Below are 21871 nucleotides of genomic sequence, written 5' to 3'. Positions count from 1 at the left end.
TTTTATCTATGCAAAAGAGCCATTGAGCTCCACGACTTTCAAAGTCGCAGAGAGCTCTGTCTTCTGAAGCTTGTCTTCTGAAGCTTGTTATCTCAACTGTCAACTATTATATCATTATAATTTTTTTTCGCTTCAGTGTCTCTTTAAATAGTACCAAGGTTGTTGATCAAAAATACTACTGTAATGTAAACCTCCTCTTCAGTGGTGCAAGGACCGGCGGGTGCTAGGTTTAATAACTTACCCACTCGCCCATAAATCATTAGACGTCTGAAGCCTATCAAATGAAGTATAGCCTGGCTTTGAATACAACACTATAGATCAGTGATGGCTAACCTTGGCACTCCAGCTGTGACAAAACTACAAATCCCATCATGCCCCTGCCTCCCCGAGTTATGCTTAGAGCTGTTGCTGTTGCAATGCCTCATGGGGCTTGCAGTTCCACCACAGCTGGAGTGCCAAAGTTAGCCATCACTGCTATAGATAAACACGCATTCTAAAAGCAAAGCTGAAATAAATATTTGATTTAGTGTAACTTCTGTTGTCATCTCATCAGACATATTAATCTGATGATTAATTAGTGATTAGGAACTAAAATCTGTCGTGTCTTATGACACTTGCAGTAGAGGGTTTGGCCATTTCTCTGGAAACTATATTCCAAATCCATCTGATGGCCACATAAGACAGTTACACTGTAACTTTACAAAAAATGTGATTTTACTGATTAGTCATGGTCGGATTGTTCTGTTGAGAAACAGTTCCAGTGTGTTACTCACTTCAAAACAGGAAGCATATGTATTTTTTTTTTTCAAGAAGTGAAACTTGGTTCTTAAAATTCAACACACTTTCCTCTGAAAGGAAGCATATGTTCTGCTTGGCACAGTTACGAGTTGTACTAAAATTGCTTCCCTCTAGGAATATCCAAACCTGACTTATTCAGCTAAAGAGCTGACAGGTTATAATGTACCTGGAGGCTGAATCTCTTATTGTGTTCATAATATCAACCCTACCTCAGTCTGGCTTTCCGTACCCTTAAAGTGAACCTGTCTCTTAAAGAACAAGCGACACCCATGCTAACCTAGAAATAAAAAACACATATATAAGTAGATAAATACTAGTTCTACTTACATAACAGATATATTGTGCTATCCACGTAATGATTCCTGTGAATTTTACAAAATACAAGCAGAAAATCCTATTCCAGGCAGTGGCCATCTTGCTAAGCTAATACTGACATCATATCCTCCCTGACTCTCGTTTCCCCCACCCCCCTCCCTTTTCTTGCTCATTCTGTATTTATTAGCTGCCCTCCTCCCAAAGTATTCAGACACTCCCACTGAGGTGTATACTAGGAACTGCACTGTCTTTTTTTTTTTCTTTTCTCCTCCAATTGCTGAGTCACCTCAGCCTTGCTTGTAAACATAAGTGAGCAGAGGATCGTGTTTCAGATAAGCAGCTAGGCAGGGAAATAAATGGAAGAGGAGGAATATTTTCTAGATAAAAAGAACCCCCAGCATTCAACTGTTTGGCACTGACTATTAGGGCCCTTTTCCACTAGCAATCGCAATCACAAATCACAAACGCCAGTGATTGCGATTTTTCGTTAATTCTGTTATGCGATTGCGATTTGTGATTTTCATTTGCATTGCATTATCATTGTAAAAATCGCTCCAGCAAGCGATTGCGATTTGCGATTAGCGATTTCCAAATCAAATCACTGTAGTGGAAAATACTTCTCGTGATTTCTATGATAAAGTAACAACTCTAGCGATTTAAAAATCACTAGCGATTTTGCGATTCAGCAATCACAATCGCTGTAGTGGAAAAGGGCCCTTAAAGGGCCAGTGCTCCTAAAGTATGTGATAACTTCAAACCATAACAGCAGAAAAAGTTTTGCAAGTTTTGAATGCAGGATTGGCATCTTTATCACTTAATACACTCAGACCGGTTGCTGTTGAACTTTGATTTTTATAGGGACAATCTCGCTTTAAAGGGACACTTAAGTCAAACAAAAAAAATGAGTTTTACTCACCTAGAGCTTCCAATAGCCCCCTGCAGCTGTCCGGTGCCCTCGCTGTCTCCCTCCGATCCTCCCGGCCCTGCCGGCAGGCACTTCCTGTTTCGGTGACAGGAGCTGACAGGCTGGGGACGCGAGTGATTCTTGGCGTTCCAAGACACATTAGCACCCTCTGTGCTGCTATATGGTATATGATATATGCTATAGCAGCATAGATGGCGCTATTGTGGCCAGGAACGCGAAGAATCACTCGTGTCCCCAGCCTGTCAGCTCCTGTCACCGAAACAGGAAGTGGCTGCCGGAGGGGCCAGGAGGATCGGAGGGAGACGGCGAGGGCACCGGACAGCTGCAGGGGGCTATTGGAAGCCCTAGGTGAGTAAAACTCATTTTTTTTTCTTAAGTGTCCCTTTAATGCTATGGATTCAAGCAAAACTTTGAAAACAACGTATATTTTGCTCCATGTCAACTGTCAGTATAAAATGTTGTTAAAATTGCCTTCTTCCTGTAGCAAGACTGAGAAGCTGTAAATAACGCCCGACTCCTGTTTCACTAAACTGCTCCCATTGGTCCGCTCTCACCATGTCCAGTTATGTGATATTGATGTGGGAATAAGTGGACATCGGTCTTCAGTTAACCTAGTACGGCTTTTCTTGTGAAGGTGATAAAACTGTATGTAGTCCATGACTTTCAGTATGGGAATTATTATTTGTGTGTCTTGCCCATAGCAACCAATCATATTTTTTTCATCTGCAAAGCTCTGCAGTATTGACAGCTGGAAGCAGGACAAGCCTTTCAGGAGCAGCAGCAGTTATTCTCACACAGGCCTGCTTTATCCTATTCCGCAGCACCATAGTTTATTCAACGCCACATTTATAGATGCTTAATCATACACAGGGCTGGTGCTACCTTCAAAGTAAGGGGGGAAATTACCCAAGGGCCCCCGAGAGTTCCCTGCCTCTCCCCATCACTGCTCACTGCCGGACCCCTCCCCCCCCCAAACACACACACTTTCCCCCTAATTGGCCCCTGCACTGTGGCTGGACTACAACTCACCTGTCCAAGCGCACTGCTCTGTCCGTGCTCCCTGTTTTCATCCCTGATACCTCTCCATGGTCCGCCGCGAGTCATTACGCATAACATTCGCCGGGTCACTGAGGTGAGTCAGGCAGCGAGGATGAAGATGGGAAGCACGGGTGGAGCAGTGAGTTGTTATCCAGCCACAAAGGGTGCAGGGGCACCAGGGGCATGGTAGAGTTGAGGGGTGAGGCAGGGCAGCCAGCTTGGGGCCCTGGGTGCTGAACTTCTTGGGGGGTAGGGGGCCCTAGGTTGACTTTTCCCCACTTTCCCGTTGGTGCTAAAACCAGCCCAGATCATACACTGCTTAGATTTAATTACACTGGCTTTTCACACCCAGTTGCAAACACACAAGCACACTGCCCCTTACTCTGCTGCCATGAGACAACTGAGTTACTGTGTATAAAATTATTGGAGCCAGTTTTATTGGAGCCAGTTTCATTGGCTCCTGACCCTGTAATTGCTGTGAGCCAATCAAATGGGATTGTAAAAAAATGATCTGGTCCCTAAGGGGACTGAGCAGGCTGTGTAAGGCTTGTTTCACACCTTAGACAATGCATACGCTGTCACCCTTCAGGGAACAGAGACTCACGGGCCAACTTTTTATCCATGTCCGTTCTATCAGACATGACTTACTATAATATCATTGCTATTATGGCCTGTCCAACTTCTGTCCGGTGTCTTGTATGCTGCGAGTTTCCTTTTTTGCACTTCAAGGAGCGGAAAGGTCATGTTGGCATAGGTCTGAACGGATCCTATGTTTAACATAATGACATTTCTTATAGAGGAGAATACATTTGGCTTCATTTTTTGGGAACATTCTCATGTATAAGGATGATGGTATATATCAAAGACAAAATAAGGCAGTTTAGACTGGATTTTTTTCGCTTGTAGAAGATGTGTTGTCACTATCACTGAACAACTGTTAGTTTTAACAAGGCCACCCAGAAACAACCTACAGGGGAGGGGGGATTTAGCACCATTTATCATCAGCGCACAATGCTGTACTGTCATTCTTTCTTAGATGACAAAATAAACCTTCACCTTTGGAACTTAAACTATATCTGCATGAGTGTCCGCTATCTATACTGTTTGTTGGCTGGAGCAAGTGGATCCCCTGTACACGTAGGTGTCTGGGTATTTCCTTCACCTCATTTGACCTGAACAAGTTGCTCAGTAAGAATTATGTAATTATTCTACAACAAAAAAAGATGCCCACTGAAAACCACTGAGGCTAAGTTCACAGTGGGACGTTAAAGTCGCACGTTAAAACAGCATTCACTGCAATGAAAAATCAATGCCCCGTTCACAGTGCACACGTTACGTTAGTGACTAACGCTGCACGTTAAGTAAAAGTACTGCATGCAGTGCGTTATACACGTTATTAGCTGCGTTGGACTGTTTGCACATGCTCAGTAATGACTTGGATGCATACTTTTCATTGCCTGTATTTTTTACTGTATCTGCTGTATGCGACGGTAACGCTGCGTTGCCACTTTTTAGGCGCGTTGCGTTGTAAGCTTGCGGTGCGACTTTAACGTGGCATCAAAACGCAACGTCCCACTGTGAATCTAGCCTGAGGGTATTTTTCCTTGTGAAAGCCTGCTTATATATTAGTAACATGATAACCGCTGATTATTATACTTACCATGCTGATAAAGCCTGGTGAATATTGCATAATAATACGCATTCATTATGGAGACATGAATGGAATGTGCTTGCCTAGGGTAACGGCACCTGAACACAAGCGCAGTCCTCTCTGTTTTGGAGGCCACCGATCCCATAGCTTTTCATTAGAAAGTGTTTTCATGCTAGTTCAAGGCGTTTCTCAACAGCAGCTGCACATCATGAGGTAGCGCTTCTGAGGCTTTATCTGCATGGTAAGTGTATTCATTAGCAACAGTAATGCGGCTAATGCTTGGAAGGGCTGTAAACGGAAACTTTTTGAAGTTTAATTAGGTTGGGCATTGAAAAAAATAAATCATGAGCAATTTATGGTGCGTATTTTTTTTTCCTTTCAAAAGATTGCAGTAGCAGAGACTGTAAGTTTATCCCAGACTTTCTCTTAAAGCGACAATGAAATCCATACATGAAATCTGTCATGAAGTCCTGCATCATCTGCCCTGAAATATCACTTGGGCTGGACTGACACTTTCGTTATATCTTTTGCATGAATCAAGTTTCCATTTAGATTAAGTGGTGTTTCTACTTATCGTTTTCCTACAGCGTGGACCCAAATGATCAGAAGAAGACTGCATGCTATGATATTGACGTTGAAGTGGATGACCCCTTGAAGGCTCAGATGAGCAATTTCCTGGCATCAACTACCAACCAGCAAGAGATTGCCAGTCTGGACGTCAAGGTTAGACCTCATTCCATTAAAGCGGACCTCAACTCAGTATTTCCTCTCTGCTTTAAAAGATAAGCAACAGCATAATACGATTGAAAGAAAAACATTTTTGTTACAGCTTACAAAACTTCTGCAATAAATCTGCAGTGTGTCTACTTCCTAGTTTCATGGAAGCAGACAAAGGGTTAACCTCCATGTTTATATATTAGCTGTGTCTGCCAAATTTCTGTGCTGAGAGGTCATATTACACTTGTGATTACTTAGAAATGAGGTGGAATTAGGCTCTTCTCTCAGAAAAAAACAAACGAGGTGGATTTTTATGTTTTCTTGTGTCCTCTGTAATGCTGGATACACACCATGCGTTTCCGCGTTCGATGCGGCCGTCGATACACGTCGATTCGATTATTTCCGACATGTCCGATTCAAGCTTCGATGGATCGTTAGGTCGATTTGCCATACTTTACATGGCATTCGACCTAAAAATCATCGAAATTCGTTCGGAAATGTTCGGAAATAATCGAATCGACGCGTATCAACGGCCGCGTGCGACGCGGAAACTCATGGTGTGTATCCAGCATAAGGGCTGAGACACACCAGAAAAGCTTCCAAATGCTAGAGGTTTCAAAAGCTCTTCCCAAAGTAATGCTATGGGTTTTTTTTTTTTTTTTTTTTACAAAACCTCATCGCTCCAGTGTGCACAGACACATAGGATAACATTAGCAGGAGGTTTCAAAAACTCAAAACGCTCAGAAAAACTCCTCTGGTGTGCACCAGGCCTAAGAATTCAGGTCCACTTGAAACCAACGGGAGAACTTTAATGAATGGAGCAGATTAAACAGGAATCTGCTCCATCAGTTGCCTCCATTCCAGGAGACCACATTGTTTTCATGTATCTCTGCCTGTCATCAGATCACTATACACACATCAGTTTTACCAATTGATTCCTAGTATATACAATCACATCTATCAAAATTATTGATTGGGTTGGATGTTAAATCTCAATCTATCGGAGGTGGGGAGAAGCACTGCAGTTTGAACAACTTTCAATAATCTATTGAAAATCAATGTGCTGTTTTTGGTAGGAATAGCTCCCTCTCTGGTCAGATTTAGATCAGAGAGGGAGCAATTATTTTGCCGCATCGGGTTGTAATTTATGTGTGCATGGCTACCTTAAAGAAAATCTGTAATGAAAAAACCTCCCCTGGGGGGTACTCACCTCGGGTGGGGGAAGCCTCGGTATCGTATTGAGGCTTCCCCCGTCTTCCTTCGGCCCCACGGCGGCGGCGAAAATCCTCCCGGAGCGGCAGCAATGTAAATATTTACCTCCGTGGCTCCATCGCAAGCGCAGTATCCACTCTTCCCACAGATATAGGCGAAAATAGCCGATCTTCGTTGGGCCGCTCTACTGCGCAGGCGCAAGTCTCCTGCGCCTGCACAGTAGAGGGGACCTGACGGAGATCGGCTATTTCCGCCTATCTTCGTCAGAAGAGCCGCAACAGCGCCCCCGCTGGAGCCTGGAAAGGTCAGATTTGTCGCCTGTGCGTTTCGGGGGCTGCAGCGAGACCGCCGTGGGACACAGGAGGACGGGGGAAGCCTCAATAGGGTCCAGAGGCTTCCCCCTACTGAGGTGAGTACCCCCCAGGGTAACTTTTTTTCAGTACAGGTTTTCTTTAAAAAGGAACTTCAGCCTAAACAAACATACTGTCATTAAGTTACATTAGTTATTTTAATTAAAATAGATAGGTAATATAATCTCTTACCCACGGTGTTTTAAAAGAACAAGCAAATGTTTGTGATTTCATGGGGGCAGCCATCTCTTTCATGGGGGCAGCCATCTTTTTGGTAGAAAGGAGTTGACAGGGAGCATGAGACACAGTTCCAACTGTACTGTGTCCTTTCTCCTCCCAGCTGCCCACGCTAGGCTTCAAATCTCACATTCAAAATTAAAAAAAAAAATTAGCTCCAAAACAGCTGAAGGAGAACAACAACATCAGAAATCCCATCATGCTTTGCACAGCATCAGGGGAAAAATGCCCGGGCAGTTTTCTTCTGTGCAGCTAAAAATGAGGCTTGGGTAAAAAAAAACAAAGTTCTGATGCTGTGAAACTGTTAAAGAAACACCAAGCCTTTTCAGTGCTGCCGAGTAGATTTTTAGTCTGGAGGTTCACTTTAAAGGACAGGTGTGAGCTGAAAAAAAAAAAGTACTGCGCCTGCGCAGAACCCTCCAGGCCACCTGATCGTTACATAGTTACATAGTTATTTTGGCTGAAAAAAGACATACGTCCATCGAGTTCAACCAGTACAAAGTACAACTCCAGCCCGTCCCCCACATACCCCTGTTGATCCAGAGGAAGGCGAAAAAAACCCCACCAGGCATGGTCCAATTAGCCCCAAATGGGAAAAATTCCTTCCTGACTCCAGATGGCAATCAGATAAAATCCCTGGATCAACATCATTAGGCATAACCTAGTAATTGTAGCCATGGATGTCTTTAAACGCAAGGAAAGCATCCAAGCCCCCTTTAAATGCAGGTATAGAGTTTGCCATAACGACTTCCTGTGGCAATGCATTCCACATCTTAACCACTCTTACTGTAAAGAACCCTTTCCTAAATAAATGGCTAAAACGTTTTTCCTCCATGCGCAGCTCATGTCCTCTAGTCCTTTGAGAAGGCCTAGGGACAAAAAGCTCATCCGCCAAGCTATTATATTGCCCTCTAATGTATTTATACATGTTAATTAGATCTCCTCTAAGGCGTCTTTTCTCTACACTAAATAAACCCAGTTTATCTAACCTTTCTTGGTAAGCGAGACCTTCCATCCCACGTATCAATTTTGTAGCTCGTCTCTGCACCTGCTCTAAAACTGCAATATCTTTTTTGTAATGTGGTGCCCAGAACTGAATTCCATATTCCAGATGTGGCCTTACTAGAGAGTTAAACAGGGGCAATATTATGCTAGCATCTCGAGTTTTTATTTCCCTTTTAATGCATCCCAAAATTTTGTTCGCTTTAGCTGCAGCGGCTTGGCATTGAGTACGATTATTTAACTTGTTGTCGATGAGTACTCCTAAGTCCTTCTCCAAGTTTGATGTTCCCAACTGTATCCCATTTATTTTGTATGGTGCTAGACCATTGGTACGACCAAAATGCATGACTTTACATTTGTCAACATTGAATTTCATCTGCCATGTATGTGCCCATATAGCCATCCTATCCAGATCCTGTTGCAATATGACACTATCTTCCTGAGAGTTGATGATTCTGCACAATTTTGTATCATCTGCAAAAATAGCAACATTGCTCACTACTGCATCTACTAGGTCATTAATAAATAAATTGAAGAGCACTGGACCCAGTACAGACCCCTGTGGGACCCCACTGCCAACAGTCTCCCATTTTGAGTACGATCCATTGACCACAACTCTTTGTTTTCTGTCCATTAGCCAGTTCCCTATCCATGCACACAAACTCTTCCCCAGTCCTTGCATCCTCAACTTTTGCACCAGACTTCTGTGGGGAACAGTGTCGAAGGCCTTTGCAAAGTCCAAGTATATCACATCTACAGCATTCCCAATATCCATATTAGCATTCACTACCTCATAAAAGCTGAGCATGTTAGTCAAACAGGACCTGTCTTTAGTAAACCCATGTTGATGCTGAGAAATAAGATTATTTTCTACTATGAAGTCATGTATAGTATCTCTTAGTAACCCCTCAAATAGTTGCATACAACTGATGTTAAGCTTACAGGTCTATAATTTCCTGGATCAGATTTTTTGCCCTTCTTAAATAATGGGAAAACGTGGGCTGTACGCCAATCCACTGGGACTCTGCTAGTTGCAAGAGAGTCACAAAAGATAAGATAAAGGGGCTTAGCTATAACTGAACTTAATTCTCTTAGGACCCGAGGATGCATGCCATCCGGGCCAGGTGCCTTGTCTATTTTTAATTTATTTAGTCTTGCCTTTACTTCTTCCTGCGTTAAGTATTTAATATTACAGTTAGAAGATTGAGACTCTTCTGCCTCTGTAATTTGCAACAGTGCTGTTTCCTTTGTGAAGACAGAAGCAAAGAAAGCATTTAATAACTCTGCCTTACCTTGGTCGTCCACCATTGAGTTCCCACCCTCATCCTTTAGGATTCCTATACAATCAACCTTTCTTTTTTTAGAGTTGATGTACTTGTAAAACTTTTTTGGGTTAGATTTGATATCCCTAGCGATTTGATTTTCAGCTTCGATCTTTGCCAGCCTAATTTCTTTTTTACAATTTTTATTGCACTCCTTATAATTGCTTAGTGCAGCCTCAGTCCCCTCCTGTTTTAGGACCTTATAGGCATTCTTTTTCCTCTTCATTTTATCCCTAACCTTTCTATTCATCCATAGAGGCCTTTTTTTATTCCTAGACATTTTGTTTCCATATGGGATATACATACTACAATATTGATTGAGAATACGTTTAAAAGCTTGCCATTTCCCTTCAGTGTCGTCCCCTTGTAGTACATTATCCCAGTTCACCAAACTTAGTGCCTGCCTAATTTGATTGAACTTTGCTTTTCTAAAATTCATAGTTTTAGTGGTCCCGCTGCCCCGTGGCCTATCAGTCACCAGATCAAACGTTATCATGTTGTGATCACTATTTCCCAAATGTTCTTGAACCTGCACATTTGATACATTATCTGGTCTATTAGAAATGATCAGATCCAGTAACGCATCCCCCCTAGTTGGTTCCGTTACCATTTGAGTCAAGTAATTGTCCTGTAGTGCTGCCAGAAATCTGCTGCTTTTACCAGAATGGGTAGCCTCAATACCCCAGTCAATGTCTGGAAAGTTGAAGTCGCCCATAATTATGACCTCGTTTTTACTTGCAGCTTTTTCAATCTGCTGTAGTAATCGCAGTTCTGCAGCTTCATTAATAAGAGGTGGTCTGTAGCATACCCCAATAAGCAATTGGCAACTTTTATTTCCACCATGAATATTTACCCAAACGGACTCCACATCTTCGCAATCTTCCTCCATCTCATCGTTGAGGACAGCTGTAAAAGAATTCTTAACAAAGAGACAAACCCCTCCACCTTTTTTCCCTGTTCTATCCCTCCTAAACACATTGTATCCTTTTAAATTAGCTATCCAGTCATGGCTTTCATCCATCCATGTCTCGGTTATTCCCACAATGTCATAGCCTTTGTCATTCAGAATGAACTCTAGTTCTTCTATTATATTTGCAAGGCTCCGAGCATTGGTTACCATGCACTTTATATTTTTACCAACACATTTACCAATTTTGTTTACACGAAATGGGCTACTTGAAGTTTTACCAACCTCCTTAATCTTTACACTGTCTCCACCCCCCTCTCCACCCCCCATAATGTTAGGCTCCCACTGTCTTTTTACCTTATCTTGTCTACATATTGAGACTTTATCCTCCCGCCTCCCCCCAGATCCTAGTTTAAAATCTCCTCCAACCGTTTAGCCATCTTCTCCCCCAATGCAGCTGCACCCTCCCCATTAAGGTGCAGCCCTTCCCTGCTGTAGAACCTGTACCTGAGCGGCAGGGCCACACACTCGTGCAGGCGCAGGAGATGCCGACCTGGCGAGGTTAGCATCTGCAACGGAGGGGATCCTGGGACACCGGAGCTGAAGCAAAGGCCAGATAGGCTGCCAGGGGCTGGAGGAAGCAACAGGTAAGTAGATCTTGGGGTTTTTTCAGCTCGCACCTGTCCTTTAAACAGGAACTGTCACGAAAATCTTAAAATTTAAAACACATACAAATAAGAAGTACATTTTTCCCAGAGTAAAATGAGCCATAAATTACTTTTCTCCTATGTTGCTGTCACTTACGGTAGGTAGTAGAAATCTGACATTACAGACAGATTTTGGACTAGCCCATATTTTCATAGGGCGGTTCTCAGGGTTTTTTCATTTTTAAAAGCTCTTAGTGAATGGCAGTTGCTCTGTCCAACTGCAAAAATAGTGTGCAGCGAGCAGGGAGGCTGGCCAGCATCTTTGTATTAATCATTCTCAGGGAATGTCTTTATAAAGAATAAAAGCCATGCTGAGAATCCCCCATGAAGAGATGGACTAGCCCAAAATCAGTAATGTCAGATATCTACTACCTACTGTAAGTGACAGCAACATAGGAGAAAAGTGATTTATGGCTCATTTTACTCTGGGAAAAATGTAATTATTTATTTGTATGTTTTTTAAATTTTAAGATTTTTGCGACAGTTCCTCTATAAGAAAGCAGTTTAACCTGCTGAATCTTTCCCTGTTATACAGACAGAGGATTTGTGAAATAAGCAAGGAACAACCTGTACAGTTACATTTTAAGGTAAATGCTGTGCTATTATCCACTGGACTTATGCTACGTACACACATGCGACAACGATCGTTCGTTAAGAACGACGAACGAACTTTTAATTGTTGAAAGAACGACCTAAGTAAAGTTAGTTTTAAAAGGTGTGTAACGATCTGATCGTTAGAACGAACGTTACATCAAAAAAAAGCAACTATTGCGCCTGCGCATAAAAAAGAGAAGTTTCACGAAGAAATAGTGAAATGCGCATGTCAAGCCTAGTACGAACGATCGTTTCCAACGATGTACTACTTTTGCAAACGATCGTCGTTGGTTAAAATCCGCCGAGACAGAACTTTCTTTTGTAGCGATTTGGCTCGTTCGTCGTTTGCCTTAATAGTCGGTGGTTCGTTTTTTGTAACGATCGTCGTTGGTAAAGATCGGGGAACGATCGTTACAAACGACTATAGTCGCATGTGTGTACGCACGTTTAGGCAGCATTTAAAGCTATGGATAAAAGCTCCAAGCACCTTTTTTTACAAAGCCAGTGCTAGCCAAGAGACTTGACCTTCTGCAAATAAGCCTGCAGAGGTGAAATGTGTCAGCTGGAGTCATTCCAATTTTTCTCAAAAACTAAAATAAGCAGAAAAGTGTCTGCAACCATTCTTTACATTTCCAGTGTAAGTATTTAGCTTATAAATTCAGTTGCTAGGTAGTATTCTTTAAAAACATTACAGTCCCACTCTCAGGGCATTGAATAATTTGGAAAAAGTTTACATCCAATTCTGTAACTAGATGTCGACCTTCACCTTCCAATGCTTAGCAATCATAATCGCACAAGAAATCTTCCTAAGTACAGTAATGGTGATGTGAGCAATGGTAGTGTTCCACAAAGGTATTACCTTGCAATGCATTTTGTGGGGGAAATACCCCCCCCCCCCCTTCTCAGGCCAAACAGATATAGCATTTGAACACATATACTGTAAATACAGGAAGTTTCCATCTAATTGTAAGGTCACATGTTTGCAGCAGCCCAATCCTGGTTTTGCATGGTCACATGTTTGCAGCAGCCCAATCTTGGTTTTGCTTAGTCACATGTTTGCAGCAGCCCAATCTTGGTTTTGCATGGTCACATGTTTGCAGCAGCCCAATCCTGGTTTTGCATGGTCACATGTTTGCAGCAGCCCAATCCTGGTTTTGCATGGTCACGTGTTTGCAGCAGCCCAATCCTGGTTTTGCATGGTCACATGTTTGCAGCAGCCCAATCCTGGTTTTGCATGGTCACGTGTTTGCAGCAGCCCAATCCTGGTTTTGCATGGTCACATGTTTGCAGCAGCCCAATCCTGGTTTTGCATGGTCACGTGTTTGCAGCAGCCCAATCCTGGTTTTGCATGGTCACATGTTTGCAGCAGCCCAATCCTGGTTTTGCATGGTCACGTGTTTGCAGCAGCCCAATCCTGGTTTTGCATGGTCACATGTTTGCAGCAGCCCAATCCTGGTTTTGCATGGTCACGTGTTTGCAGCAGCCCAATCCTGGTTTTGCATGGTCACGTGTTTGCAGCAGCCCAATCCTGGTTTTGCATGGTCACATGTTTGCAGCAGCCCAATCCTGGTTTTGCATGGTCACGTGTTTGCAGCAGCCCAATCCTGGTTTTGCATGGTCACATGTTTGCAGCAGCCCAATCCTGGTTTTGCATGGTCACATGTTTGCAGCAGCCCAATCCTGGTTTTTCATGGTCACATGTTTGCAGCAGCCCAATCCGAGTCTTTCATGCAAATTAATGACACTCAGAACACTCTACTTTCTGAAGCTAGCAAATTCAGTTAAAACATTATTTTTAAAAAAATAAGAATTTAGTTTGCATAGGAATAGTTAATCAAGTCAACCTTGGATAGGGTAATAGATTATCATGGGTATGAAAGTCACTCTGAGTCGATATTGATTTCCAGATGCTGGATATATATAAAGAACTTTTAGAAGATCACTTGTAAAAAAAAATCTTTAAAATGATGGCTAAGCATGCTAAACTCTTCCCCTTCCTCCTGGAATGGTGGGGGAATGAGTAACAGACTGGCCACCGCCCCTCACACATCCTGATTGGTGGGGATGGTGAGCAGCACCTTGGCTATTCTTCCTCTCCAAGAAGGCAGCGTGACTGGCAGAGACCTGCACTCTTCAATCTCCAAATTTCAGCTGTTGGCTGCCACTGAGCACATGAAAACGAGAGTATTTAGGTTTCTTTTAATATAGTGTTACAATATGATTGCTAGCCACTCGGATTAGTAAAATGCGTGGCTGAACTTGAAAGCTGGTTATTTGCCATTCCCCTGGGAAATAAGGGGGAACACTTTACAGAACATAGAGAGTTTCTTACCTCTAGTGCAGCCTACAAGCACTGCTAATGGTCCCATGACCTGTAGAGCCATAAAGAAAAATATGCATTGAAAGTCTGTGGCACAGTAGCATTGTGGATATCACTTGTGCCTTGTAGTATTACAGTCCCAGGCTAATAGAGCTACATGGAGTTTGTATGTTTTTCATGCCTTCTTGTGGATTTCCTCCAGGTACCAAGGTTTTCTCCCACTCCCCAAATACATACTCAGTGATCTCCCCAGAATTATTTTCCAGCCGGGTGGCATGAAATAGTAGCCGGGTGGCAGGAAAAATTAGCCGGGTGGGGCGAGATGAAAATGCAGGGTAACTCTACTTACAGCATAGGAGGAGGTGAGCCGATGACAGCCGGGTGGTCACCAAATATAGCCGGGTGGAGCACCCGGCTAAAAGAGCTTGGGGAGAACACAGATACTGTTAATGTAAGTGGTCCCTCTGTAGTGGGCCTTACACTATGGTAGGGGTTAGATTGTCAGCTCCTTTGAGGAAGAGTGAGCAACACGACCGTGTACTGTGGCTTTCCTGTAGATCAGTGCTGTATGGAGATCAGTGCTATATGGATCCATAATACTAATAATAAAAGTGTAAACTGACATTTGCTAAAACAGACTGTGAACATTACCTATTGCTGCTGATTTTCCCGTTGGTAAGCTTTATAGAAAAGATACTCCTTACTGCCTTTGTCATGATTTTGTGTGTTTGTCTCACTTTTGTAGTCTAAAGAGTGCCGCATAGCACCTAGGAGCTTTATAGTCAGACAACAACCAGAACACAGACAAAGGAACCCTACTGTTTGCCAACCATGTAGTGTTCTTGTGGAATCATATATCCAACTTTTCATCTTTTTTAGATTCATGAGACAATCGAATCCATTAACCAGCTGAAGACACAGAGAGATTTTATGCTGAGCTTTAGCAATGATCCGCAGGAATTTATCCAGGAATGGCTGAAATCTCAGAGCAGGGATCTCAAGGTAATGTGCTAAAAGTCTTCTATGATATGTGTGATAATGGTTATTATAGTAAAGGCAATATACTCATGGGGGAGAGGAAGAAGCAACGCATTTAAAGGGTAACTCCACTTTGGTATATGGCATCACTACTCAAGCTGTTATGTAACTGAAGGCCATTCAACATCTTCTTTTAAATTCAGTCTACAGCTGCTGTAATGTTTTTCAGAAACTTGCTGGAAACTATGGCAGCAGTATACAGTTTATTGTATATGGTACCCACAATTCCCCTTTACCTTTCTTACTGATTCAGAAGCCTGCAAAATTCAATAAATAAAAAATATATTTGCCCCCCTTTTCACCCCTAAAGCTTCGCAGGGTTTACTGCATTCACACATTAATTCCACAAGGAGGTGGTATCCTCACATCCATGAGGATGCTGGCTCTTCTTACGCACAGTGTGAAGTAATTAAGCCTATCTTAGTAACAGCTACTATCCACGCTAGGTGCTTTCACATTGAAAGAAGCAGATTGTCACAGCGGTGGTTAGGAAACTCCAGGTGTGGCAATGCATCTTGTGAAAATGCTTGATCTATATAGACATCATTTGGCAGAGATTGTCCTTTTTTTAGGGATAGTAGAGATGCACATTAACGCTTGAAGATGATGCTGAGTGTTGCACCAATAAGTCACCATCACTAAAATGCTTGGAAATGTTATGTGCAAATCTACTGTAAATGATGATCTGTACATACCGTAGATCTAATTAGGGACATTTTCAGATCTCTACATGTAATTCTTTGTAGTTTTCTGGTTCGATCAAACCCAATGAATATGAACAACAAACTTTTGTACTTCTAATATCACATTAATGGAACCATTTTTAAATGTTCCTTAAAGGGAAGGTTCAGGGAGTGGGAAAAAAAATAAAAATCCATATCCACTTACCTGGGGCTTCCTCCAGCCCGTGGCAGGCAGGAGGCGCCCTCGCTGCCGCTCCACAGGCTCCCGGTGGCCGACCCGACCTGGCCAGGCCGGCTGCTAGGTCGGGCTCTTCTGTGTTCCACGGGGGCGCGCTGACGTCATCGGACATCCTCCGGGCTGTACTGCGCAGGCGCAGAACTACTGCGCATGCGCAGTACAGCACGGAGGACGTCCGATGACGTGAGGCGCAGATTGAAGCGCAGAAGAGCCCGACCTGGCAGCCGGGCCAGGTCGGGTCGGCCACCGGATACGACCGGGAGCCTCCGGAGCGGCGGCGAGGGCACCTCCGGCCTGCCACGGGCTGGAGGAAGCCCCAGGTAAGTGGATATGGATTTTTTTTTCCACTCCCTGAACCTTCCCTTTAACCACTTCGCATCCAGACCTTGTTTTCTCCTCATGGACCAGAGCTGTTTTGACGCTTTCGCTATGTCCCTGTTTAATCAGCAATAACTTTATCCCTACTCACTACACCTAAATGATCTATATATATTTTTTTCCAAGACAAACTAGACTTTCAATAGGGGTATTTAGTCCCAAGAAATTTTTTGTTTACTAGGTATTTTCATGGGAAAAAGAGGGAAAAAAATAAAATGCATTATTTCTCAGTCTTTACCAATTCTAGTTTAAAAATAAAAAGTGCCACTGTGATAAAAAAAAAAACATGCCACCAGGTTTATGTCCCTCTAGTATAGTCAGATGTGTCCCGAGTAGCAACCCCCCCCCCTCCAGTATAGCCAGATGTGTCCCCAATATCAGTCCCTCAGTATAGTCAAATGTGCCCCTTGTATGTGCCGGCCCCCAGTATAGATAGACAGTGGCACCCCTTATTACAGTCAGGTGTGTCCCCAGGATAAAATGGTCCCCCATTATAATCAGATGTGCCCCCATGATTAGTGCCCCCCCATTATAGCCAGATGTGCCCCAGTATTAGGTTATCCCCCCAGGTTAACCAGATGTGCCCCCATTATCAGATCCACCCCCCCCCCCACCCTGATGCCTGCCTGTTGTTTTAAGCCCCAGATAACAGCCCCCCCCCTCATCAGGCAGCCCGCACAGATCTGCTAATAAATTGAGCAGCAAACAGCCTCTCTCACCTTACCTCATTCCAGCGACGTGCCTGCAGCCAGAGCCTCCGATCTCCGCTCTGAACTCAGCCGCGTATTGCCGGTTGGTGTGCACTGGGCCTCTATGCTTTTAAAAATAAAGAAAACCCTGAGTACCCCCTATGAGAAGAGGGGCTTGTCCACAATCTGTCGGTGATGTCAGATTTCTACTACTTACTGCAAGTGACAGCAATATAGGAGAAAAGTAATTTCTGGCTCATTTTACTCTGGGAGAAATGTACTTCTTATTTGTATGTGTTTTACATTTTAAGATTCTCGCAACAGTTCCTCATTGGCTTTTTCTATAATGGCTCTGGTGTTGTGTTATTTTGTAATAAGTGGTGTTATTTAGTCGCCTACTTTTCTTGAGTTTTCCTTAGAGCAGCACAACTTCATAGCCAGGCAGAAACATCCCCTCAGCAGCCGTTATCTGCATTGGGCAATGGGTTTGGGGACCTGAGTATGAAGTCATCACTTTTGCTTTTGAATTCAGTTTAATGAGACACATATTCCAATTGTCACCTGTAGGAATAATTTATGGTTATTTAGGGTAATAAAGTGATCCTGAGTTGAAGATACTTAGCTCAAGAGAGGGGAGCCTCAGAATCCTATAGAGGCCTTACTACTCCGTTGTTCCCGTTGCTGAGCACAGTTCACCTCCACATCCAGGCCGCACAGCTCCTCTTCCTGAAGCGTGGCTGCACAATAGCTGACCGGGCCTTGCAGGAAGAAGAGTTGCAAGTACTCGCAGGAACAATGAAAGTTGGTCGTTATTATTGCAACTTCATGGTTCAGAAAGGACCACTTCAGTAACATCAGGGCACACTTATTCACTCTACATTTTCTTCAGTGGAAGCAATCATTCTTGATGTCTCTGGTGAAAATCTAAAGTGTGTATTTCCACTCTGCTCTCTCGCAGTCTTGTGCTGGGCATACACCGCTCGATTCTGCAGGCGATTCTCTTATCTTTCGCTCGTTTTTCTTATCTTTTTTCCATTGTCCTCAATGCAGAATCGAGCGGGAGATCGGACATGTCAGACGTTTTCTATCGAGCCATCTAAATGATTCAGAATCGAGCTGTGTATTCCCAGCATTAGTTACTGGATTGAAGCCAGGCCATGCCTTATAACACTTCTTGTAACAGTTGTTTGCAGTTCAAACATGCATTATGTCTCTGAAAATTCAGATGCTTTGCTGCATACTTAATAATTCTTCTGACTTTAGATCATGACTGATGTGATGGGAAATCCAGAGGAGGAGAGGCATTCAGAGTTCTACCAGCAGCCATGGGCTCAGGAGGCCGTGGGGAGGCACATCTTTTTCAAGGTCAGATTCTTATTCTCTGTGATAGGTCAAACTGTATGTCCTATGTGCCCTGCTCTCTTATTCAGGATGACTGTAATGCAGAAATAACAATAAAAACACATTTACAGATTGCCCAGCTAGCTCATGGTGAACCAGAACTCCTGGGAGTATGTAAAGGATGAACTAATAACTCACTGCACCCCCATCCCATGTTCCCCATTCCCCCTGCTTTGCCAATGCCTGTATTGAAGCTTGGTCATGCCAATAAAGCTATCTTTGATTTGTAAAGGGCTGAAAAGGATTAAAAAACTCTTTTATTAACCTCCCTGGCAGTAAGCCCGAGCTCGCGCAGGAGGATTTCTCAGGCCCTGCTGGGCCGATTTGCCTAATTTTTTTTTTTTTTGCTAGCTGCGTATGCACTCCGATTGCCCCTCCCCCCCAGACCCAGTGCGCTGCCTGGCCAATCAGTGGCAGGCAGCGCTGAGGGGTAGCTCGGTACTCCCAATGACGTCTGACGCCATGGCGACGTGGGAAGCCCTCCAGGATATCCCGTTCTTTGAACAGGATTGGGATTTCCTGATCGGAGATCGCCGGAGGTGATCGAAGAGGGCGGGGGGGATGCCGCTGCATAGCGCGGCTCGCTACACGATTTAAATTTTTTATTTTTTTTTTAAAAACTGCTCTGCTGCTCCCTGGCGGTTTTTAATAGACCGCCAGGGAGGTTAAAGAGAACCCAGGGTGGGTTCTATAAATCCTATTAGCATACAGAGGCTGGGTCTGCATATAATGCCCAGCCTCTGATTTATGGGGGCACTGTATAGCAACAAACGCCATGCTAGCGACACGCAGCGGGTTGCCAGCAGGCTGTTTACATCCACCCTATCACTCTCGCCACTCCCCCGCCCGCTTCTCTTCCCTAGCACAGTCGCTAGCACAGCGTTTGATTTATAGGAGACAGGAGAGTGCGGGGGGGGGGGGGAAGAGGACAGTATAGAGGCTGGGCATTATATGCAGACCCAGCCTCTGTGTGCTAATGGGATTCTTAGAACCCACCTCGGGTTCTCTTTAAGATGCTGTTCAATGGGTTAATTGAGAACATGGTTGTTCAATAATAAAATTATTCCTCAAAAATACAACTTGCCTAATAATTCTGCACTCCCTGTAGATATCTAGCATATTCAGCAGTGGTGCATCGTGGGAGACAACATATGCTCACTCCAACCTGAATAATCACGAATACCTTTTGTTTTTAAGAAGTCACAGTACAAGTAGCTGTTAAGGGAAAATAGATCTGTTGCCTTTATCATCTTTAAAAAGCGCTATCGATTAGCAGTATCTGCCCACTAATCACCCGAGTGAGGAAGGGCCCTAAGCTCTTTATCCCTTTCATTAGTCAGTGTGTTGAAAAATGAACAGCTGAAATTGGCCATACCAACCAGATTTTTAGCCTTCTCTGGGGAAAATGTCAGTCAGTGTGACACCGATATATGAAGCTCATTATTCAGCTTGAAGTGAATGTGACAGATGAATTCACCCCTCTTATGTTTCAGGTCCAGCAGCGGAGACAAGAGTTGGAACAGGTTCTGGGAATCCGACTTACCTAAGCACATTCTGGAGCAGCGTGTACTTCACATTCACGTGCCTTATTATACACATTCTGTATCTTCATGTTATACATCTTTCCACTTACAACAGCTATATGTCAGTCCTCAGGTACGACAGACTGCCTTTCTTTTTAAAGCGCTAACTGACTTTAAAAAAACAGCTGAAACTATGCAAAATTTTGTTCCTGGCAATACAAGAAAGAAGAATGTCTCGGTGTAAGAAAATACAAAATCTGCTGTAAACCCTTAAAATGATTCAGACATTCAGGTGTGTAAACATTCAGCTAATTGGTTGCTGAAGATTTGAAACTTCATGCACAGAAACTACTTCCCTATGCTCCAGTGTTCCAATTTCAGCTTGTTTTGGAATATAAGCCAATACATGACACAGTCTTACACATAGGACTAGAATAGAGCAATAAGCAGTTTTGGACATTCTGTGGCTTTTTGGCTGTTGTGGGTCCATCTTTCATTACTTTCACTTTGATTATTGTAGCAGACTGCTGTCTTCCATGACACTGCCTGAAAGGGTAGACCTTGCCAGAAAGCTAAATACACCTCCACCAGCGTGAATACATCCATCCTGGGCCTTTCAGCTGCTGATTGCCTCCCTCAAACAATCGCAGGCGTTTGATTTTTATGTTCTATTGCCTGAATTGTCTTCATAGACAGATTTCAGGTAGATTTGAACAACTAATCACTTTAGAAAGAGTGTACGGTATGGATCAACTAACACAATCCTTCAGACCTTTCATACTGGGGATATTCAGGCTGTAAGTGGTCAAATTACTTATTAATTGCTCTCAGCTATTTTAGGATTTTATAGTAAAGAAAACCTGTAACATCAAAAAGTTCACCTGGGGGGTACTCACCTCGGGAGGGGGAAGCCTCAGGGTCCAAGTAAGGCTTCCCATGTCGTCCTCCGTCCCTCGGGGGTCTCGCTGCAGCCCTCCGAACAGTGGCGATGTAAATATTTAGCTTCCCGACTCCTGCGCAGGCGCTATGGCGGCTCTCGGCTCCGAAATAGGCGGAAATACCCGATCACCGTCGGGTCTGCTCTACTGCGCAGGCGCAAGTCTCCGGGTATTTCCGTCTACTTGGAGCCGAAAGCCGCAACAACTCCCCTGCTGGAGCCTGGAAAGGTAAATATTGAACAAGTTGTAGGATCTGTCGGGCCGCTGTTCGGAGGGCTGCAGTGAGACCCCCGAGGGACAGAGGACGGTGTGGGAAGCCTCATTAGAACCCTGAGGCTTCCCCTTCCCGAGGTAAGTACCCCCCCCCCCCCCAGGGAACTTTTTGATGTTAGTGTATTTTTATGTCCTTCTGTAGAGACTGATGTTCTCTTACTTACATTTTTTTTATTTCTAGGTTGATATTTTCTTTTCAGATTTAAAACTGCAATTTATTACTAAATTTATATGTCCACATAAGGATAAAACTAAAAGTTAATTAGGTTAGGATTGACTAGATCAGTGCTGCTATATGGCTTTAAAGTGTACCTGAGACGCCAAGAGAGATTATTCTTTACCCGGGGCTTCCTCCTGCCCCATTAGCACCGCTGAGTCCCCAGTCATCCTGCAATCAGCCCTGGTAATTGGCTCAGTCACATCAGTCTGGGTCTTCTGCTCATGCATGGAGGTCCCCACCCTGACTGAGCCAGTTAACAGGGCTGATTGAGGCTGAACGTTGGAAAGCGAGAGGCCGGCGAGGGACTCAGCTGTGCTTATGGGGCTGGAGGAAACCCTAGTTAAGTATTTAGTCTCTTTTTTGGCAGTGTTCTCCCCAGGCTCTTTTAGCCGGGT

General features: G+C 43.7%; 1 protein-coding gene across 2 annotated transcripts in view; it reads left to right on the top strand.

Annotated features, from left to right (window-relative positions):
* The window catches only part of SMARCD2 (SWI/SNF related, matrix associated, actin dependent regulator of chromatin, subfamily d, member 2), an 86231-nt gene extending 65246 nt beyond the window's left edge, over window positions 1-20985 (top strand). The window contains exons 10-13 of one of the 2 annotated variants that reach the window (XM_068262938.1): window positions 5315-5450; window positions 14975-15097; window positions 18385-18486; window positions 20016-20985. In XM_068262938.1, the coding sequence (XP_068119039.1) occupies window positions 5315-5450; window positions 14975-15097; window positions 18385-18486; window positions 20016-20069 (415 nt within the window). In that variant the 3' untranslated portion in view covers window positions 20070-20985. The remainder of the gene's footprint in view (window positions 1-5314; window positions 5451-14974; window positions 15098-18384; window positions 18487-20015) is intronic. The other variant, XM_068262937.1, reaches the window with a different exon arrangement.
* The last annotated feature ends 886 nt before the right edge of the window (window positions 20986-21871 follow it).

Source organism: Hyperolius riggenbachi, chromosome 12 (assembly GCF_040937935.1).
Source record: "Hyperolius riggenbachi isolate aHypRig1 chromosome 12, aHypRig1.pri, whole genome shotgun sequence".
Classification (NCBI taxonomy): Eukaryota; Metazoa; Chordata; class Amphibia; order Anura; family Hyperoliidae; genus Hyperolius; species Hyperolius riggenbachi.
The sequence above is the reverse complement of the archived record's forward strand: the minus strand, read 5'-3'. Positions and strand labels throughout refer to the sequence as shown.